At 33.7% G+C, this 21811-nt stretch overlaps 1 protein-coding gene across 8 annotated transcripts in view; it reads left to right on the top strand.

Annotated features, from left to right (window-relative positions):
* LOC138696326 (fibronectin type III domain-containing protein 5) overlaps window positions 1-21811 on the top strand; it is a 1093145-nt gene that overhangs the window by 1050299 nt on the left and 21035 nt on the right. For 6 of the 8 annotated variants that reach the window (XR_011331357.1, XM_069821140.1, XM_069821133.1 and 3 more), the window contains 2 exons: window positions 1289-1434; window positions 7621-7967. Coding sequence is in view for 7 of the 8 variants with exons in the window: in XM_069821140.1 (XP_069677241.1) it covers window positions 1289-1434; window positions 7621-7967 (493 nt within the window). In the remaining variant the exon portion in view is untranslated. The remainder of the gene's footprint in view (window positions 1-1288; window positions 1435-7620; window positions 7968-21811) is intronic. The other 2 variants (XM_069821143.1, XM_069821159.1) reach the window with 2 other exon arrangements.

Genomic DNA, 21811 nt, shown 5'->3' with positions numbered 1-21811 from the left:
TAGAGCTACTGACCTACATTTTTTAGTTTATTTATATAAATATTTTAACTTTAACATATTCGGTTTTAAAATTTATTGTTATAAAGTTATGTATTATTACTTTTTATAGGTATAAATATTATTATTATTATTATTATTATTATTATTATTATTATTATTATTATTATTATTATTATTATTATTGCTGTTGTTATTAATGTTCATTTCAGTTTAATTGTATCCTACTGTGGCATCTGTCATGGCATTTTGAATTTCTGTTATGATAACTCTTTCTATCCTATCTTGTGAGCCTATGGCTTAATATGTAGACTTACTAGATAGTTCACAAATCAATTACAAAATCGTATTATGAAAACAACAATAGCAACAAACGTTTATGTCAGCAAAAAATTATTTACAGTATTTCTGGCATAGTTCCAAGAAGAAAAAGACACTCTAAAATGAAGAGTCCAATGCAAGAATGATGGATGTCATTTGGAATACATTTTGCAGGCGAAGCGATTGAAAGTTTGAAATGCTTAGCTCTCAAAGCTATTTTCCGATCATTACTGGACAATGACTATCAGTATTAATGCCATGTAACTCTCTATGTACATTCTATATGTCTTCAGCTATGCATTGACAGTCTTGGTTCATTTTCGACAAAAAAGTGACATCCATCATTCTTGCAGTGGACTCTTCAAATATTTTAATATGCTAATTATATTATAGGATAACATTTTTTATTGTTAAAATCCAGGTGATATATTTTACAAATGACGTTCAGAATAAGCTCACTATAGCAAATTCACTCTAGAAGAGAAAATGTTTTGACCATCACACAGAAAATAAAAGTAAGTTTTTGGAAATGCAATTTCAAGAAAACTATCGCTAGCGGTATTCGTGCTGGTGTTGTACTAATAATTTTAAAATATATACCAGCTAGGCCCTATTCAGTTAAGAATGAACGCAGGAATGCAGGAGTTGGGGGAAAAATAAATTCAAAAGGGAGAAAATTCCCCTACTTTCCCCCCTTCAATTCAAACATTGTGTGTGCCCAAGTTACCTTCAAAACTTATTTCCCTTGTATGAAATTAACTCGTCTCACATCATCTACGAAAGACAGTAAAATGAAGCTTATGTGAGCTTATTTGAATGTAATTAGTGTAGCAGGTTATAAATAAGGTAATAATTATGAGAAAATCATGTGTTGAGATTTATGACAAATGAGTTGAATAAATTTCCTGAAAACAGAGCTGGTTAAAAGTTACAGTGCAGAGGGTGTCAAGTTGACAGAGCAACCGGTTAGTTACAGAACAACAGATGTGGCTGCTGGAAATTCCAACTTCATCACTCTCAGAAATCTAGAGCCTAGCACGCAGTATCAAGTCACAGTGGTTGCTGTCAAAGGAGGAAAGAGGTTACGCAGCAGGCCAACTGTATTCATGACCATGGGTAAGACACACTTCACACACTGACATTTCGTTCACGTACATAACAGATTCGAAGTTTTAATGGATACTGTACCGATATCAATATAATATTGCTCTTTTCCTACCTCATATTCTATCAAACCTTAGGTTGTCCTGATCTCTTGTACTTACACACCAAATTACTGAACCATTATTAATTCCATGTTAATTTGCCATTGTTAGTTATAGTTTGTCTCCTATTCATTTTACAATAGTTTTTATAACATGTAGGCCTACTGGTATAAGAGGTGAAATATCTAATTTTGACTTCAAGAGTAGGACAGAGTTGTAGTCTTCCTTCTCTTTTGTTTATTATGTATACACCATGTCCCAAAATGGTAGCTTCGATTTCATAATACAGTAGAATCCCTCTTAAAACGGCACCAATGGGACCAGGCAAGTTCTGGATACGAGATTTTGCCTGATAATTGAATAAGTATTTGAATAAATTGTTTGCGTAGGCTTCTGCGGCTGGTGTACATGGTCTGTGTAGAAACTTCGGGGCTTATACCGTGTTGTCTTGGTGTTGGTAGCTGACGTTTCGACCGCTGTGTTGTGGTCATCCTCAGAGCATACAGACCTCAACCGGATTGGACAACGAAGAACCAATCAGATGCCAGAACGAGAACCTACGACCTATCATTGAAAGTCCTCCCCCATTGAGACTCATATATGAAGAGTTCGTGGGAAAAACTATGAATGTCACATTTCTGTTAAAGATTAGATAATGATCTAATTGAATCTATAACTGCAAGATGTAGTGCTGTTTCTATAGAAAATAAAGGAAAGGATTACTGTATTCGTGGTGATAATTCTCCTTTTTACCATTTTTCATAAGAATAACATTAAATTTCGTAGTGATCCATTGAATTAGATGAATCAACCTTAACAAAACTGTGACATTCATCGTTTTTCCCGCGAACTCTTCATATATATATATATATATATATATATATATATATATATATATATAAGCTCACATACTATTTCCTTATCCAACTGCTCTGAGGATGACCACAACACAGCCGTCGAAATGTCAGCCACCAACACCAAGACAACGTTGTATAAGCCCCGAAGTTTCTACACAGACCATTTTGTCTGTGTTACCCATTGAAACTGCAGCCATATGATGCTTATTTCTCAGTCATTTGATCATAACTAAATAACATAAAACTGTGTGGATTTTCTTTATTAAAACACATCATTTAACACAAAAATACTACACTAATTTTCAGTTTGAATATTCACTGAACGATATTTTCTTTGTTTGAAGCCCTTAGGGGAGGTTTCCGTTATACACATCAGTGCTGTTGTATGAAGACTCCTCCATAATAAACCAGTTTCGTCTGCGTCATATATTTGTTCCGCACTACCATTACTCTCAGACACAATTTTCTGGAACTGATCTGCGGACACTTAGTTGGCACTTCTTTTTCACCAAACACGTCTAGTTTTCGGACTTCATGTCTCTCTTTGAATCTGTTTATCCACCCAACGGAAAATTTACACTCACCTTCCAGTTTCATTTTCTGGTGCAATTCCTTGGCAACACATATTCTCAACACTCAATTAAAATTCAGAACACACACCCTTTTCAATACAACACTACCAGACATGAACATAACCCGCCATAATAGGAAGGCAGAAAATAGCATGGAAACTCACTAGCATTTAGAAATAACATGAACCACCTGAAAGTTTCATACCCTTTTCTACCTTAGGATGTTAGAAAAATTATAAATGAAACTCATGAAGAGATGTTGAATAAAATTGTGTCGTCTTGACTTCTCAGTCCAACAAAATCTTCCTCAGTCCATGAAATAGATCTTTACCTTACCAATGTCCATTAAATAATACTCGTGAAAACAATAATAAATTTAATAATACACTAAATATGAGGATGTCATAAATTATCTTCTAGAAAGCACTTGATTAATAATTCTTTGGATTACTAACTGATTTAAATATTTAAATTAAAGATGCAATATGAAGTACTGGAAGCATGTAACATTTGTAACTTAATATAACGCACGGTAAATTTTATATATTCGAGAAATGTGAACAAAAAAGTAACTTAATTCTTCATTTATGTAAGAATTAAAAATAAATACAAAATTCCTAATGCAAAGTGAAACCTATTATTTTCTCTATTTGTTTATGATGTCGTGTTTTCCCAAAAGAAAACACAATATTGAGAAGAAATTCTTTTATGTTTTAGTTACTTTCAGTGAAGTCAGGGTCTTTCAATCTCTCATGTAAATCCCACTGAACGCCTTTTCCTTGTTCTGTACTACTCGTTACATAACCTCATGCAAGATTAGATTAGATTAGATTAGATTAGATTAGATTAGATTAGATTAGATTAGATTAGATTAGATTAGATCTTTATTAGCCGAATAGAATTACAAGCACTCATGGCGTCGTCAGTACACAAGAAAAATGACATAACATACAATATAATACAAAATTAGACTTAATTCTAAATAAATTTAACAATTTAATATTATAGGACAAGCTTGATCTTCAGTCTCCACTGTTCTATCTAGTATCTTCTCTTTTTGCTTTTCCCTGTGTTTTCTTCAACTGTGAGTTACCTGAAACATAAATGGTCAAGGGCAGTATCAAGAAACGTTAAATTCTAAAATTTTTAATTTAGATATTCATTTGTGCAAAATGGCATATGTGTCAATAAAATGTTCTTTACCTCTTTTTTGAATTTTCTTATGTTAAGTTCTTTGATTTTCTGTGGAAGTTTATTATATAAATTGCTGCCTCTATGTGATATGCTGTTAAGACTTCTGGTAAGCCTGTGGTAATTCAGATGTATGTTTTGGGATGTTCTGGTGTTATACTCATGATATGTTGAATTTGTTTTAAAGGAATCTATGTTTTGATGAATAAAGCACACTGTTTCTAAAATATATATGCAGGGTACAGGTAAGATTTTTAGTTCTCTGAAAATTTTTATACTTTCAGTCCGAATAGGAACATTTTTAATGATTTTGAGTATTCTTTTCTGCAATTTGAGGACTTGTGTCACTTTTGGTGAAGATCCCCAAGTAATAATTCCATATGATAGTATTGAATGAACATATCCAAAATAGACTGATATTAAAAGATCCTTGGATGATATCTTCGCAAGGACTCGAAAAGCATAACATAAGCGACTCAGCTTCTCAGTTAGATGTTGTATATGCTTTTCCCATGTTAGACTGGAATCTATCCATATACCTAAAAATTTAGAGCATTCTACTTCCTTAATTATGGTATTACTAAGAACTATGTGAATCTGGTCAGTTGGATATTGATTGAAAGATACATAGACAGTTTTATTTACATTTAATTTAAGCTTATTATTTGCTAGCCATTTGTCTAGTTTCGTTGATGTTGCATTAATTTTCATTTGCAAGTTCTCTTCCTTATTATCACTCAGTATTATGTTTGTGTCATCTGCAAATAAGACAGTTTTCCCTTCAGTTATATTTAACGGGAGATCATTTATGTATAGGAGAAATAATATTGGACCAAGAATTGAGCCTTGAGGGACACCATGGGGCATAGGAACGGATTTTGATTTTACTGAGCCAATTTGTACAACCTGTTCCCTATTGCTTAAGTACGAGATGAACCAGTTCCCTGCTAATCCCCTTATGCCAAATTGTTGTAGTTTCCAGATTAGAATTTCATGATTAACCATGTCAAATGCTTTGCTAAGGTCCAGGAAAAGTCCAACGGTTTGTTCTTTATTGTTTTTAGCATTGAGGATTGATTCAATAAACGATATTACAGCATTATTGATTCCTTTACCTTTTCTAAAACCAAACTGAGAATTTGACAGTATATTATTATATTCTAGGAATGAGACTAATCTGTTGTACATAACCTTTTCAAGGACTTTCGAGAACCCAGATAATAGGGATATAGGCCTATAGTTCTCAATATTTTGTTTAACTCCCTTCTTAAAAATTGGGCAAACTTTTGCTACTTTAAAGATCTCTGGAAATTTACCAGTGACTAAGGATAAATTACAGATGTCTGTCATTGGCAGAGCTAGAAGATGATTACAAGCTTTTATTACTGCATCTGGGATTTCGTCAATTCCAGATGCCAGGCTACATTTTAGGTTTCCCATTATTTTGTGAATTTCTTCTGTGGTTACTGGTTTTAAAAAAATTGTACTTTTACTCCCTGTAAGTTGAAGGGTTGGCTGTGGATTCCTTGTTGGTGCAGGTTCTAAGGTTTGCGTAACATTTGCAAAGTAGTTATTAAACACTTCAGCTAATTTATGTGGACTCTTAATTAAGCTGCCATTGTTTAATAATTCAATATTGACTTTTGCTGTGTCTTATTTTTTCCCGGTTTCCCTTTTTACCACATCCCAAGAAGAGCATTGGGGACAGTAAACATCCCTGCTTGATGTCTAATCTTAGCTTTTAATAATAATCCGTGGCGCTACAGCCTGTGAAGGGCCTAGACCGACCAGCTGGCTGCTGGCCTCACGCCCACATGCCTAAGCAGAGGTGGACGATCATCCAACCAGAATGGAGGTATCGTGTGGTTAGCACGATGATCCCCCCAACAGCTGGCATTCGCAACCGGATTTCGCTACCTATCGTAGCTCCCCAAGTGCATCACGATGCTGGGTGGGCACTGGTCCCATACACTGGCCGAAATTTCATGAGAAAATTTCTTCCCCCTTGAGGACTAATCTTAGCTTTTAGTGCTTATAAATCCAATAATGTATTTTTATCACAACTGAAAATAATAATAATAATAATAATAATAATAATAATAATAATTTCTTATAAATGGCTTTCAGAGAAACCGGAGGTTCATTGCTGCCCTCACATAAGCCTGCCATTCGTCCTTATCTAGGGCAAGATTAATCCAGTCTCTACCGTCATATCCCAGCCCCCTCAAATCCATTTTAATATTATCCTCCTAACTACGTCTCGGCGTCCCCAAAGATCTTTCTCTCCCCTGGCCTTCCTACTAACACTATATGCATTTCTGGATTCACCCATACGTGCTACATGCCCTGTCCATCTCAAATGTCTGGATTTAATGTTCTCAATTATGTCAGGTGAAGAATACAATGCGTGTAGTTCTGCATTGTGTAACTTCCTCCATTCTCCTGTAACTTCATCCCTCATAGTCCCAAATATTTTCCTAAGCACCTTATTCTCAAACACCCTTAACCTCTGTTCCTCTCTCAAAATGAGAGTGCCAAGTTTCACAACGGTAATATAACTGTTTCATAAATTCTAACTCTCAGCTTTTTTGAGAGCAGACTGGATGACTAAGTCCTCTCAACCGAATAATAACAGGCATTTTCCATATTTATTCTGCGTTTAATTTCCTTCTGTGTGTCATTTAATTTGTTATTGTTGCTCCAAGATATTTGAATTTTTCCACCTCTTCAAAGATAAATTTCCAATTTTTATATTTCCATTTCGAATAATAATAATAATAATAATAATAATAATAATAATAATAATAATAAATAGGCCTACTCTGTGGTACAACAGCCCATGGAGGGCCAAGGCTGACTACTGGCCTCATGTTCACATGCGTCAGCAGGGGTGAACTATCATCCAACCAGTACAGGAGTAATGTGTGGAATATTCACCCCATTGATGGAATAGTAGAAGATACCACCAAATTGGAATGTAGAATCTGGAAGACTACCTCACACGATAAAGATAGATGACGACAGTTGATGATGATGATGATGATGATGATGATGATGATGATGATGATGATGATGATGATGATGATGATGATGACACTGGCAGTGGTGGTGGTGGTTGTGGTGGTAGTGGTTGTAGTGGTGGTGGTTGTGGTGGTGGTGGTGATAGTCACCCCAGTCATTATAAGCAGTGTATGAAACTACATTTATTACAGCTATCTTATTTTTATTTTGCATAGGGATCTCAATATAAGCAATATGTCAAGATATGGGAATACTGTACAAATAAATATCAGCTAATTACCTATTTGATTAAATAATTAATTGTATGTTTAAAAATGCAATGATACATGCTCCAGTTTTCATTTTGTATTAAAATAATGTAATAAAAAAGTCAGAAATTAAAATGGAAAGTGCTCACACAATAAATGTGAAAAGTGTTAATTTATTCATTATTTAAAATTGTTTGATACTTTACAGAACCTCCTGAACCTCCAAATACCTCTGCACAGCGTCATCCAGACTCAATCGTTACAGGGGTGCCCACTACAGTCCCGTCAAATAGTGAGGACCCATCCAGTTCATATCACCCACAACAGAATATCCAGGTGCGCGGAGTCGAGGTCGGCATAGTGTTGCTGGTCCTCGTCGTCTGGATAGCAGCCATTGCACTTTTCTTCAATCGGTGGGGGAAGATCCGTATGCTTCTGCCATACCAACCCGACTACAAAGAGCAGCTCAAAGTTCCAGGCTCGGGAGCTTGTACGGCAGCTGCGGGGGGCCCTTGCCCTGGCCAGCAACATGGTTCGAGTCAGGGGTGCCCTCAGGTAAGTGCACGCGAGTTTGTTCGTAAGACAGGAAATTTGGATTTTAAGTGTACATGGATTTCATTGAAGAGAGATTGCATTTGGTGGAATAGTGCATGTGTGATTTTAATCCGAGACCGTTTTGAGACTAATAATAGCTTCCTAACGAAAGAAATTAATATGGGGAGAGAATAAAAAGAGTCTTCTCTCGTGGAAGATCAATTCGTAGCACAGCGAGATACCAGTTTCGTATCATAGTCACCTAGATCTCATACCTGGCCATTCCCTGTAAAATTTTTAATAATAAAGGAAATTGTAGAAGATTTTCTCCAAATACTTCTGTTCCAGAATTGTCCCTTAACTGTATCATTATGCTCAGGGATATTTTACCCACACATGCAATGAGAAAATTTTCAGGTATTAGCCCCTTTTTTCAGGAGCCACCACATTTTACCCACACATGCAATGAGAAAACCATTCAAGCTAAGAAGATATATTTACTAAAATGTATTAAACGATATTATAATAAATAAATAATAAAACACACTCGAACTTCTAGAAACAAATGTAGTAGTAGTAGTAAAGTCCTTTCACACCTCCGGAAAGCAAAGGGCCCTTGTGAAAACACGCCATCTTACTCTATTTTCAGCCATAGCTTTAACTTCATTTCAACCCCATCCAAGTTGTTCTGCTTCTCTTCTATCCACTCTTCGTGTCCTGTTTCATGCTTAAGGTTGTCATCAAATTGTCAGTCTGGCGTGCTTTCATTTGGGTTTCTTTGATATAGACAAATAAATGTAACATTGTAAAATTCCTTTGAAGAATGAAAAGTTGCATTTGTTCGGATCATATTTCTGCACATTTAAAAGATAAAACTAAAATTCTTTCAGTCATTTATTATCGTAATACACTGCTTTCTTAAATTGACTGAGCATATTGCGAATTCAATCAATGGCTTTTCCAAAACAGGCTATGAAATGTTTCTTATAAAACAATTTTTGTCTCGAGAAGGAAGCAAAATTGTATTAAACTTTTTTTTTCATATATCTCAAAGAATAACCCCCTGATATTAATGACATTTCTTACTGTTCACCCTGTATATGTGAGCAAGTGAAACTTCGAAAAAGCAGTGTTAAAAACTAAATGGCAGACGGACATTTAGCTTTACTTCTGAGAGTCGCTTTTCCCAGTTGTAACCAGACTATGAAAAGATTCTGAAAGCATATTCACAGTTCCACTCATCGTACACGCCATCACATCAATTGAATAATAGGAAAATAAGGCTTAATGTTGCAATAGTTTTGTAAAATGTACTATTGCAGCTTTTCAGTAAACTGTTGGCCCGTCTCATATATTTCCCCTTTTTGGGCCATTCTCATTAAAGTTTGTCAATCACCTCTGTAGTCTTTTTTTTAATTGGCTATTTCACGATGTTTTATCAATTGCTAAGGTTACCTAGCATCTGAATGAGATGATGGTGATAATGCTAGCGAAATGAGTCCAGGCTCCAGTGCTGAAAGTTACCCAGCATTTCATCGCTGTATCTGCAAACTCCGTTATGTGTTTTTAAAAATATTTTACAGGACAAAGAAAGAAGCATTGCCACTTATAATTCCCTTGTACTTTCGGTACAATTTTGTCATTTTCCTTGTAATGATTGAAATTATATCGAAAGTAGCTTTGAAAATCAAGGGAATTAAGAGTGACAATGCTTCTTTCTTTGTCCTGCAAAATCTTTTTTAAAAACACGTAGCAGATTTTGGAGATGCAGCGACGATTTCCTCTTAATGGGTAGAGGGAAAACCCTGGAAAAAACTTCATCCAGATAACTTGTCCGAAACAGAATTTGAACCTGGGCCTGCTCGTTTCATGTTAACTGTTATTGCACAACGTAATGGTTAGAATAGTGTTTCTTTTTTCTAGAGAATATAATATAAATCAAACATTCTCAAGAAACTATATGAATTTTATGAATTGTAGATTGGAAATTATATAATTTTTGGAATAAGAACACAGGTAACAGACTAGTTGCTAAAACAAGGTCCATTTTTTAAATCAGCGCTAATAAATTATTTGAATTTTTCATCAATAATCATATGATGTACATAAAGTTCATCATTTAGAGAACGAAGAAGTGGTTTTGTATCTACCAACAGGATTCCTTTACATTGTTGTCGTTGTAACAAATTAATTTTAGTTCTGATAGTGTTCTAAAAAATACTGACATTGATGAGAGTGTCTAAGCTTATCATATTTAAAACTAAAATTTCGTTCATGAATGTATCATAAAATGTTATGTAGAAAAAAGAATCTCACTTCGATGAATTTATGCCACACATTTTTCGCATTTTTAAAGCTTCCACCAAATTTCCTGTCTATTTGAATAATTAAAGTTGCAGTTTTTGTTCCTTTAACTTTAATCTTTTCAGCATTTTGTTAAGAATTTTGGATGCTTTAGGTAACATAATTGCTTTTAATTTATTTTATCTTCGTTTTAAACTGGAATGAATAACTTTTTTTGGATATATGGTTGAGTGCCAATTTGCCAAGCCATTTTTAATTAGCTCTGAGTTCTGATATGAATGCATTTTGACACTGATATCTTAACACACTTTTTTCAAACACAGCTTAACACTATAAAGATGGAACTAACATCCATTACAACTATCTTAATTTTTCATTATCATTAACACTTAACATACAATTACAGTGAGCTAATGGTTCTGAATGTTTTAGCAATACGAACGGATTCCAGGTGGTAACTGCCCTGTAATGGCGGTATACAAGGATGGTGATTGTGATAGTGATTGAGCAATCATTTTTTCACAACGCAACTATGGCTAAATTGGTGAGAGTGACAGAAAGGCCCCTGTACCTTGTTGTACATAAAGCTGCTGCTTCAGTAGTAGCTAAGCTAAGCACTAGTGATGTAGGACAGTAGACACAGTACTAGCTTCTCGTCATATGCCTACACTTAACGGAAATTAAAAATGTCGTCGGTTCAGACTAATCATACACACAGTCACAAGCAAACACTAACAGAAAAAAAAATGAGAGGAATTCTTTTAAGGTCAGGAAATCTTCTTATTTGGTGTTTCGTAGTCTAGGACAAGAACTGATTTTAGATGTACAAGAAGTTTTGCTGTAGGAAGTCAGAAAATTCTGATTCAGCATGCCCATATTTTTTATTCATAATTAAGTGATCTGGAAGAAAATAGATCTGAATTCTTGACATTAAAATTTAATTTAGGTGTTAAGTTCACAACGAATTGTTCACATTAAAACTATTTCACACATTATACTAAAATTTGATACAAAAATTGAAATACTTGCATGTCTGTATTCAATAATATCAATGTAGAAATTAATCAATGAACTCTAGCTTGATTTGGATTTCAAACATTACTTTAAAAAAAAATCAACATACTTATGTGTACTGGAGCAACAAGCATTTTTGTATCCAAATCGTTTCTAAAAGAATCGTAACGAAAAGGTAATTATGCTATCATTTTTTTAATCAAAACCTCATTCAAATGGTGAACTTTTTTCTCAATGTATGAATCTCTTTTCTAATGTAAGAAGTGTGTTCAGTTAATAAGATCTCCTAATTGCTAACAGATATGATACAGAAATTACTATCATTTTACATAAAGTTGGTTTCAACAAGGATTATAATGTAGATATGTCAGTTTGGCTGCTGAGAAAGACAAGCCTTTTCAACAATAATGTTACTGGTACTTCAAGAGCATGAATTATTTTTAATTAAATAGGTTAAAGACTGTAATTAGTTAAGGAAATAAAGCTTCACAAAGGTAAAAGATCTCCTGTAGTAGCATGCAAATTAATCTGAACAAAGCATACTGAGTAAATTAAACTACAGTACAGGATAAAATGGATGTTCAACGTGCCTCAGTGATTTATGTGGCTGCCCCTGTTTGTAATAATTACATCATAGACACGGTCTGACATGGATTCCACTAAGTTTTCACATTTTTTTTTTTAATTTATACTTCGCGAAACTAAATTTGAATGAGGGAACAAATCATTTTTTTCTTTTGTAGAACAGTCTACAGTGAATTGAATTGAATTGAATTGAATTGAATTGAATTTAAGAGAGGGAGGGCTATAACAGCCCTATCACTGCGACCTAATAGATCTATTGCGTATTCCCGTCATAATATCCAATCAGTCCAATAGTTTGATGTTTTTTGCTTATTTTTTTCTGAGAAAAGTATTCATTTGAGACCAATACGGTATTAAAATTTTTTGTTGGACTATCTCTTTAAGAGAAGAAGAGAAGTTAAGGGCAATAAGGAGGATTTTAAACATCAGAACGTACAAAAAAAGTGTTACTGTTGGTGTACATTAAACTTTCGTAAAATTAAGAGATCTTATAAATTGAATGCACTTTATACAAATGATTATAAAATACTCCAGACAAGCTAATAAATAAATTCAGAATAACCTCATGTACTTAATAATTTTTAGAAACTAGAATGTCTAACAAGTATTTAAAACTTCCAGTAGTCAGAAATAGAACTCTCAGGACATTATGGGTTGCTAACACTTCCATCATAGCTAATGCCATATATAAAAGAAAGCAATACGTACATAATTAAAAGTTGTCCCTAGTACGAAGACATTTAATCTTAGTAAACTGAATTTTGAATCTCGATTTATTGTTATGTGAAAATATTTTGAAACCTTTTTGATAAACTGGAATAATTAAGTATTAATATCTCTGTTTGTCTTACTTTCCTAACAAATTTTAAACTTTTGAAATAATAGCCGTAAAAGAAAATTGTAGACAAGTGCATACTGAATTCTTTAGAAAGATTTCAATTATGTAAACTGTTTCTTAATTTTTAACCTAAAGCATTCTCATTTTATTATATTTAGTTGGTTACATTCGAACAAATTTCAGTAAAAATATAATTAGTGAATTTTAAAATATTTCACTCTAAACTGATTTCAAAGTTTTCCTCTACATCACACTCAAAACACTTCAAACTATAAAATGTATAAATTCGACCGGAAATCTTACATGTTATGTGTAGATATACTGTATATACAGAAATGGCCTTTGTGTACTAAGTATAAGAGGAAAGCTTTACGAGATAAATAATTCACAGAAGTAATTCTTACTTGTACAAGAATTGTGTCATATTTGGAATCTGTCTCGTCTTTTCTCGTTTCATAATGACTTTTTAACTACCGGTACTTTTCATTTGAAGGCATTGTAATACATTCAGAACTAAGATTATTATATAACATATGGTACATTTTTTTTCTATTTTACCAATGCTTTTATAAAAACGAAATTCGAAAAATGTAATTATATTTAATTAAGAAGGGGATTCAATTAAATGACATCTCTCTGATAACTTAAAAGTCTCTTTATTATTGTTTCAAAATAGTGGCCATTGCCAGTAAATTTCTCTCAGTTTGAGCTTTGTGTACAGTAGCGCATAATAATCATAAATACAACGAAAATATGATGTCTTAAATAGTTACATTGTGCCAATAAATAGGATAAATAACTTTATAACTGCGCAAGTTCATCTTTTTCTTACTCGTTTTTAATTGTTGATATTACCTAGTGGATCTTTTAGGAAGAAGGTAACACAAGGAATAAGAAGATTTACAATATTTTATATTTTCCCTTGTGTGTATACAGAGTTGTTATTGGTTTGGCTTACTGATGTACTGACATGCGAGTCCTTGGAGAGGACTGTGGTAGTGACCGACAGAATTAGTATCATAGTAGCGCAATTAAACTACAATACCATCCTTGCTTTAAAGATGCTGAAAATGTCGACCCTCTTGCCCCATACAAGAGGAATATGGGGTAAATGCTCTCGTTTTCTCTCTCTCTAGTTCTTCCACTGAAATTCTTATAATTTATAGCTCATTGTTATCTTTTAGTTCCAGAAACAAATTGCAATAACTCACTCACAAACATGGATCACCCTCTTTTAAAGGTAAAGCGATGAGTAGAGCCCAGATTTCCATGCACTATCAAATCTTAAAACATACATGCATTCATGCACTATTATATGACAAAACATGCAAAATGAAGAGAAAAACGGTAAAAATATGCACTATCAAAATTAAGTCTACTTTATGTACCATTTTTATTTTACTTTGAAACAAGGTACCTACTACAACTAATTTCACAGATTTTCTTCACTTAAGCGCATGTGTTTATCTGAGGAACGTTCTTGAACACAGAAAATTATCTTTCTACGTTACAAGAAGTGATAGATGCATACAGGCTGGCAAGACGTCCCTTTACATGTTATTAGTATTGTCAATTGTTGAGCAGATTCAATCTTTTATTTATTATTAATATTATTGTTGTCAATTAATGTTACTATTGTTGAGCAGATTCAATCTTTATTTATTATTAATGTTATTGTTGTCAATTAATGTTACTATTGTTGAGCGGATTCAATCTTTATTTATTATTAATATTATTGTTGTCAATTAATGTTACTATTGTTGATCAGACTCAATCTTTATTTATTATTAATATTATTGTTGCCAATTAATGTTACTAGTTGAGCAGATTCAATCTTTATTTTTTATTAATATTATTGTTGTTAATTAATGTTACTATTGTTGAGCAGATTGAATTTTTATTTATTATTAATATTATTGTTGTCAATTAATGTTAATATTGTTGAGCAGATTCAATCTTTATTTTTTATTAATATTATTGTTGTTAATTAATGTTACTATTGTTGAGCAGATTCAATCTTTATTTATTATTAATATTATTGTTGTCAATTAATGTTACCATTGTTGAGCAGATTCAATCTTTATTTTTTATTAATATTATTGTTGTTAATTAATGTTACTATTGTTGAGCAGATTCAATCTTTATTTATTCTTAATATTATTGTTGTCAATTAATGTTACTATTGTTGAGCAGATTCAATCTTTATTTTTTATTAATATTATTGTTGTTAATTAATGTTACTATTGTTGAGCAGATTGAATCTTTATTTACTATTATATTATTAATATTATTATTGTCAATTGATGTTAGTATTGTTGAGCAGATTCAATCTTTACTTATTACTAATATTATTAATATTATTGTTGTCAATTAATGTTACTAATTTGAGCAGATTCAATTTTTAGTTTATTATTAATGTTATTGTTGTCAATTAATGTTACTATTGTTGAGCAGATTCAATCTTTATTTATTATTAATATTATTGTTGTGTTACACATTACTAAGGTACGCATTTCCCGGCATAAGCTGAGACCTGTGCATATCACGTCACTTCGGTAGTGGGGGAAGGAAAAACGTGATCCACTCGATTTAGTCGAGAGAATTAAACCATAGCGGAGCCTGGACCTCACCATACCAGGCAATGCACTTTGGAGCATAATAAAAGTTGTTCGTAAACAACGATATGTGAACAATGATCAACTTAAAGACGGACTTCGCTTAGCATTCCAAACGATCACCCCTGTTATGCTGAAGCAGATGAACACAATAATGTGGTGACGCATCAACCTTTGCTTCGAACATGGAGGGGAAGCACACAGACGTTGTTGATTAATGAACTTTTACACAATGTTATTAAATATACACATGTTTTTTGTATTCATAACAATGTTCATCTACATGTCTAATTGTACTATGCTAATAACATGTAAAGGGACTTCTCGCCCTCCCTTTACTTAAGTGAAGAAATTTGGGACAAAGTGAGGTCGATTTGTAAGTCTTTTGCATTTCCGCATGAGCATGACCCATCGGGAATCGAACCTGCGACCTTCCGACTTTGCAGCATTATGCCTTAACTGCGATGCTATCATGTGCCCAAAAGTGCACAAGTACTTACCAGTACGTCTTTATTACAACAATCACAATAAACTACATCACCGTCCAGTAGCGGCTGGTGGTCAAAATAATGAGTGTGCTACAATCTCTATATCGGCCTACTGTATACACTTATATGCATTTATCTTAATTTGAGACTCGCCTAGTGACGAAATATGGAGTTCCTTCCTACTGCAGAACTTTTCAATTACCCTGGTGTTAAACGTTAAATCCCTCCATCCTGGACATTCTACTCTTTTCTATTGACAGTATTGCAAGAGCAGAGAGGCGATCCTGGGACATAGTGTTCCTTAAAAACGTTTTTATGCGTTTCAAGCAAGAAAAACATCTTTCTGGCTCAGCAGTGGTCATTGGTGTTGTAACCAAAATATTTAACAACTTCGTTACTTCACAGAATGGATCCTGTGAGTTGCTGGAGACTGTTTTTTGTAACAATTGAACAGCCATCTATATTTCGGAAGTCTGATCTTCCGTATAGAACTCCAAGTTGTGTCTTTAACATTCTTTTGTTCAGTACAGTATAGCTGTTGACAGCAACTTCAAGTTCGCGTTTAGGAAAATTATGCAAAAAATTCGCTGTTTAACAATTTTGTTGCGTCTAGGTAGCTTAAAGATTGGAAACGACGAGTAGTTTCCTGAATTATACGGTTACATACCTCCTTGGCATCAATTTTCTGGGATTCAATTTTCCGTCGCTTGCTGATTGTTTCAGGAGGGACCTCAAAAAACTGGTAGATGGCAGCAGCAGTCGAACATTTGAATTACCAAATACATTGTACATAGTTCCGAGTTCCTCCACAAACAAGCATTCTTTCCTTACGCTTTACTTTTGCAATCTCCAAGCTGTGTTGTGCTGAAGCTGACTACAGCACTTCCCCGCGTAAAAATAGCCAATCAGAGCAGTTATTTCAGCTTCGCACATGCGCATTAACTGTCTACATTCTCATGTAAGTTTTGAGTAGCACAACGAACCCCCTGAGGCACCAAAGAGCGAAGAGCGAAAAGCGAAGACTAAACACTCTGTAACACGTCATGAACATAACAACGGGAAATTGTCAAATGGCAGATCAAATACTATGGTATTGCAAACACTTTATTTGAGCAAAAATTATCATTGTGCTGTAGCACTGTAGCACATAAGGACGGGCCGCCCCTGTCACCGTCCAGCTTCAGAAATTCCTTTCTCTCAAACCATTTTGACACAAGATATATTTTTGCAGTTCTAACAGGAGCTATAGCAACACTTCACAATGCGACAGAAAAGTATACTAAATTGTAGTATGCAAGTATGCTGCTTCTGCCTTCCTTTCTTTCAGTATTTCGACCTCAGTTTGTAATGAGCGAGAGTTGAGGGTTGGAAATTCCAATATAACAAAGAGAGGATTTAGTGGAAAGTCCAAAGATTGATTAGTTGTCAGGTATGATGCCACGAAGTCATATTAGCAGTAGCGTTCTTTTATTTTTTTTTTCTCAATAGACAAATAACGTGTAAATACCAGATTCTACAAAGCAACAGTCGTAAAAGGCATTATTATGCAAGTTAACGCACTGTATTCACTAAAGAGAGAAAAAAGGACATAATACGCAATGTAAAAGTCTAAATATGTGCTATTAAATCTAAAATTTTCAAAATAGGTATTATGCATGAATTTACTCCCAAAAAAGACCAAAACCTGGAAACAAGCACGGAAAAAGTATGGTTATTTGGAATCGATAAATCAAAACGAATATTTGCAAAGTTTGAGAAGTGTAACAAGCTTATATAAAAACGCATTTGCATTGAAAACCTGGCTCTAGTGATGAGGTTTAAGATGTAATAAACGTGTTACGTTTCTTGCAGATGATACAGACATGCCAGTCTGCCGAGGTAAATTCTTTTATCGATTTTTATTGCAAACATTCGAGAATAGCGCCAGTGTCATCTAATCTAGCCTCTGTTAAAATGGGTATGTTTCTAGGCTTTTTTTTAAGACCCCGTATTCTCAAATTTATTCATTAACTTATGTACTGCCTGTCTCATTGGCAGGTAAGTATTCGGAAATTTCACAATAAACTCCATACAGACCCAACGAGCTGAATCATAATACAGTATGTCTCGAACACAAACACTCTTTCTTCTAGAGTCAAATAGCGAGCCATTCTGTGCGGTATCTCAAACAAACCTGCACTCATAACAATTTCACAATTGCATAACATGCATAGGCGCATCTAAAGTGAATGGAAATCAGGGAGCAGAGTGTGTGGCAGATGATAAACTAGTGCTGGCCGATCCATATGCCATAGATCGGTAAACCAAACCAAGAATAACACTGTAGAAGCATCCACTTTTCTTACAATCTTTTGAAGAATAAGATAATAGGAACGGTTAAAAATCACAAAATATATTTTTATGTAGAATAATAGATATTTGCATGGATTTCGACATACCAGTACTCTCACCAATGAAATAAAGCTATTTTACCTACTGTAAATTGTTTTAGAAATATTTAATAGCAAAAATAAAATCATTATTATTAGACTTAGTAATCGTTAAACTATCAATTGGAGCAAAGTGCAAAATTGGGAACAATGCAGTAGATGATAATAAATTATTAAAATTACTTCGGAATATGTATGATAAGAACTCTCTTGTGTTAAATTTTTAACGTACCTTGTTAACATGTTTCGACCTATTTTCGGTCATCTTCGGAACTGGTCGTTGTTGGTCTTGTCGCCTCTTGTTTCCTGTGTGGGTGCGTTCGTAGTGTAGAGTCAAAGAGTGTATGTGTTTTGAAATTGGGTTGTGTGTTGAGAATATCATTGGGGTGTGTTTTCGTGTGTCTGCATATTTCATATTGTTCTAGTGTGTTGAGTTTCTGGTTGGATGTGCAGTATTTCCATGTCTGTGTTCATGTCTCTGTAGGTGTGGTTGGCATTTGTGATGTGTTCTGCATATGTGGAGGTGTTTTGTAATTTTGTTATGGCTGTGATGTGTTCTTTGTAACGTGTTTGAAATGACAACTTCTACATAGGACAGACAGGCAGATCATTTCAAACACGTTACAAAGAACACATCACAGCCATAACAAAATTACTAAACATCTCCACATATGCAGAACACATCACAAATGCCAACCACACCTACAGAGACATCAACACAGACATGGAAATACTGCACAACCAACCAAAAAGCCAGAAACTCAACACACTAGAACAATGTGAAATATACAGACACACGAAAACATACCCCAACGATATTCTCAACACACAACTCAATTTCAAAACACATACACTCTTTGACTCTACACTACGAACGCACCCACACAGGAAACAAGAGGCGCCAAGACCAACAACGACCAGTTCCGAAGATGACCGAAAATAGGTCGAAACATGTTAAAAATTTAACACAAGAAAGTTATTGTCATACATATTCCGAAGTGATACAGTGTTAAAAGTTGTGTAATCAAGACGTATATTAAAATGATTCATAACTTAATACAATACACAGTAACTTACTGATTATAGAGGATATCAATTACTTGCAAAATACCATACTAGGTATATTACAGTAATGATAGTTTTTTAATTATAACAAATATGTCATTTTTATTATAACAATATAATAAGCATTGTTCGCACAGAAAACACGAATAGAAATTGTTTTACGTAAATGATAGCTAAATAAACAATAACAATAAAAGACAGAACATAACATATTAACCTTTCATTATTAACTATAACTGTATTTATTGTATGATTATATTCTCCCTGCTTTCTGGAATACTTGCTGTTCTGTGTAGTGTATTCTACAAACCAGCTTTATAGTTTGGAGGAAAGGTGAAGATGATTTGTAATAATAGTTAATACAAAAGTGATTCCTTTCCCAACGATGGCGAGCTGTAAACACAAAACATTCGTCAATGATATAAAACTCTACCCCGCATGATAAGATCTAGTTGTATTGTAATTGTTAATTTTATAAACAAAATGAAAGTATTTTCCAATGCCAATTCACAAAAGGAAAGGACGAAGAATTATAACATATGGAAAATACAGGGCGGAAACAATCAAAGTTACAATTCTTTTAAGGGTGATACAATCTAATTCAGTACCGATTACTGCAAAATTTATTGCTGTTAATAATGAAAGAGTAGGAAGGATGGCTTTATCCGTGGTGATATTGTCCTTTACCAGATTTGATAAGAAAAACACATAAATTTTGCAGTAATATACTGAATTAGATGATATCACCCTTAAGAGAATTGCGACTTTGATTGTTTTTCCCCTGTACTCTTCAAATATATCCAAAAACGAACAATTAATTATTAGTCATAGTTTATGTTATCTAGCAGTTTACATTTCTCGTCAGCACGTGAAATGTGTTGGAAACTGAAACTATTTCATATAATAAATTATACAATTAAATATACATTAATTTAAATATTGTAATTTTCACTAAAACAACAGTTTCTTAAGGGTACTTGGTAGTGCTATTGACAGTATTTTCGCGCATAAATATGAATAAATAAAATATTTTTTTCCTCTGTTTCTATCAACCACAGACTAACATCTTTTGCAACGTATGATAACAAAATGTTGGTGAGTTGTGAGCTGATCACAGAAACAAATTATCTTTCATAGTTTTAATGCAGGAATGGCAGAAAAAAAGTATTGAAAAAATAATAACTTTTATTGTTCTAAATTCAGGAACCATTTACTCAGAAACTACTTAAGATAAAGGGCTGCAATTTTGTATGCTAATGTAAACTATATAGTTCTTTAAAATGAATGGACTGCTATTTTAAAATACTTAATTCAAGTAATGAAAATGTGGAGAGACATGTCATATTTTATAGGACAAAATAAACATACGGGGATTTGTCACATTGTACTTGTTTCGTTGAAAAAAATACTATCTTCATTCCACTCATTTTCTCAAACAATGTGTTTTTGACATGGAGGGAAAGTTTGAAAAGTGTGGGATTAAAACGTTTTGTAATAGGTATTCTTAACTATTGACAATCGCAAATTTTCTTTTTTCAATAGACTTTTCTTTCTGTCATGCCTATATTAAAAGTTAATTTGTTTCTGTGGCCAGCTCACAACTCACCAACGTTTGTTTATCACACGATGCAAAGGATTAGTCTGTGTTTGATGCAACCATAAAAGGTAAAGGTATCCCCGCAACATGCCATGAAGGCACTTGGGGGGCATAGAGGTAGAGCCCCATGCTTTCCATGACCTCGGCACTAGAATGAGGTGGTGTGGTCGACACCACGCTCTGACCGCCTTTTACCCCCGAGAAAGATCTGGTACTCAGTTTTATAGGAGGCGAGTGAATCTCGGGGCCATTCTGAAAGTTTGGCAACGAGAAAAAATCCTGTCACTATCTGGGATCGAACCCCAGACCTTCCAGTCCGTAGTCAGCTGCTCTACCAACTGAACTACCCAGCCGCCTTTGATGCAACCATGGGGGGGGGGGGGACGGAAATTTACATATTCATACTTATACTCGAAAATACTGTAAACAGTACTACCCAGTACAGTACCCTTAAGGAACTATCTGTTGCTTTTTTTTTTTTCCTAGTACATCAAGTTAATCAAAGTAAAAATTTATAGATAAAATTCAAAATGTTTTAAAATATGTACCGTAACAGAAAAATCAAATAATAGACCCTATTGATTAACACTATATTTGGAAAAGGAATTAATGCAGATAATCGAACCTTTTATTTTCAAAATGAATTATTTGCATATTATATATTTTATTGTAGTTCAGGGAAGGAATATGTCTTTGTCACTATTCTCCTTTGGACTAACCCAACCCTTGTGCTCGCCCTCGTTATACTTTCACTACCCATATTATTTTATTACGTACAGCACACTTAAACTCAAAAGACTTTGGGAAGCAGTGAGAATTCAATCAAAAGTACTTTAGCGCAATAATACATACAGAAGTGTATTTTGTACAGTCTGCCAATATTCTTCATCTTGGACTATAACTATAATTAATGCATTGATTCTAGTTCAC

Source organism: Periplaneta americana, chromosome 1 (genome assembly GCF_040183065.1).
Source record: "Periplaneta americana isolate PAMFEO1 chromosome 1, P.americana_PAMFEO1_priV1, whole genome shotgun sequence".
In the NCBI taxonomy this organism is placed as follows: Eukaryota; Metazoa; Arthropoda; class Insecta; order Blattodea; family Blattidae; genus Periplaneta; species Periplaneta americana.
This window is presented reverse-complemented; position numbering and strand designations above follow the sequence as displayed.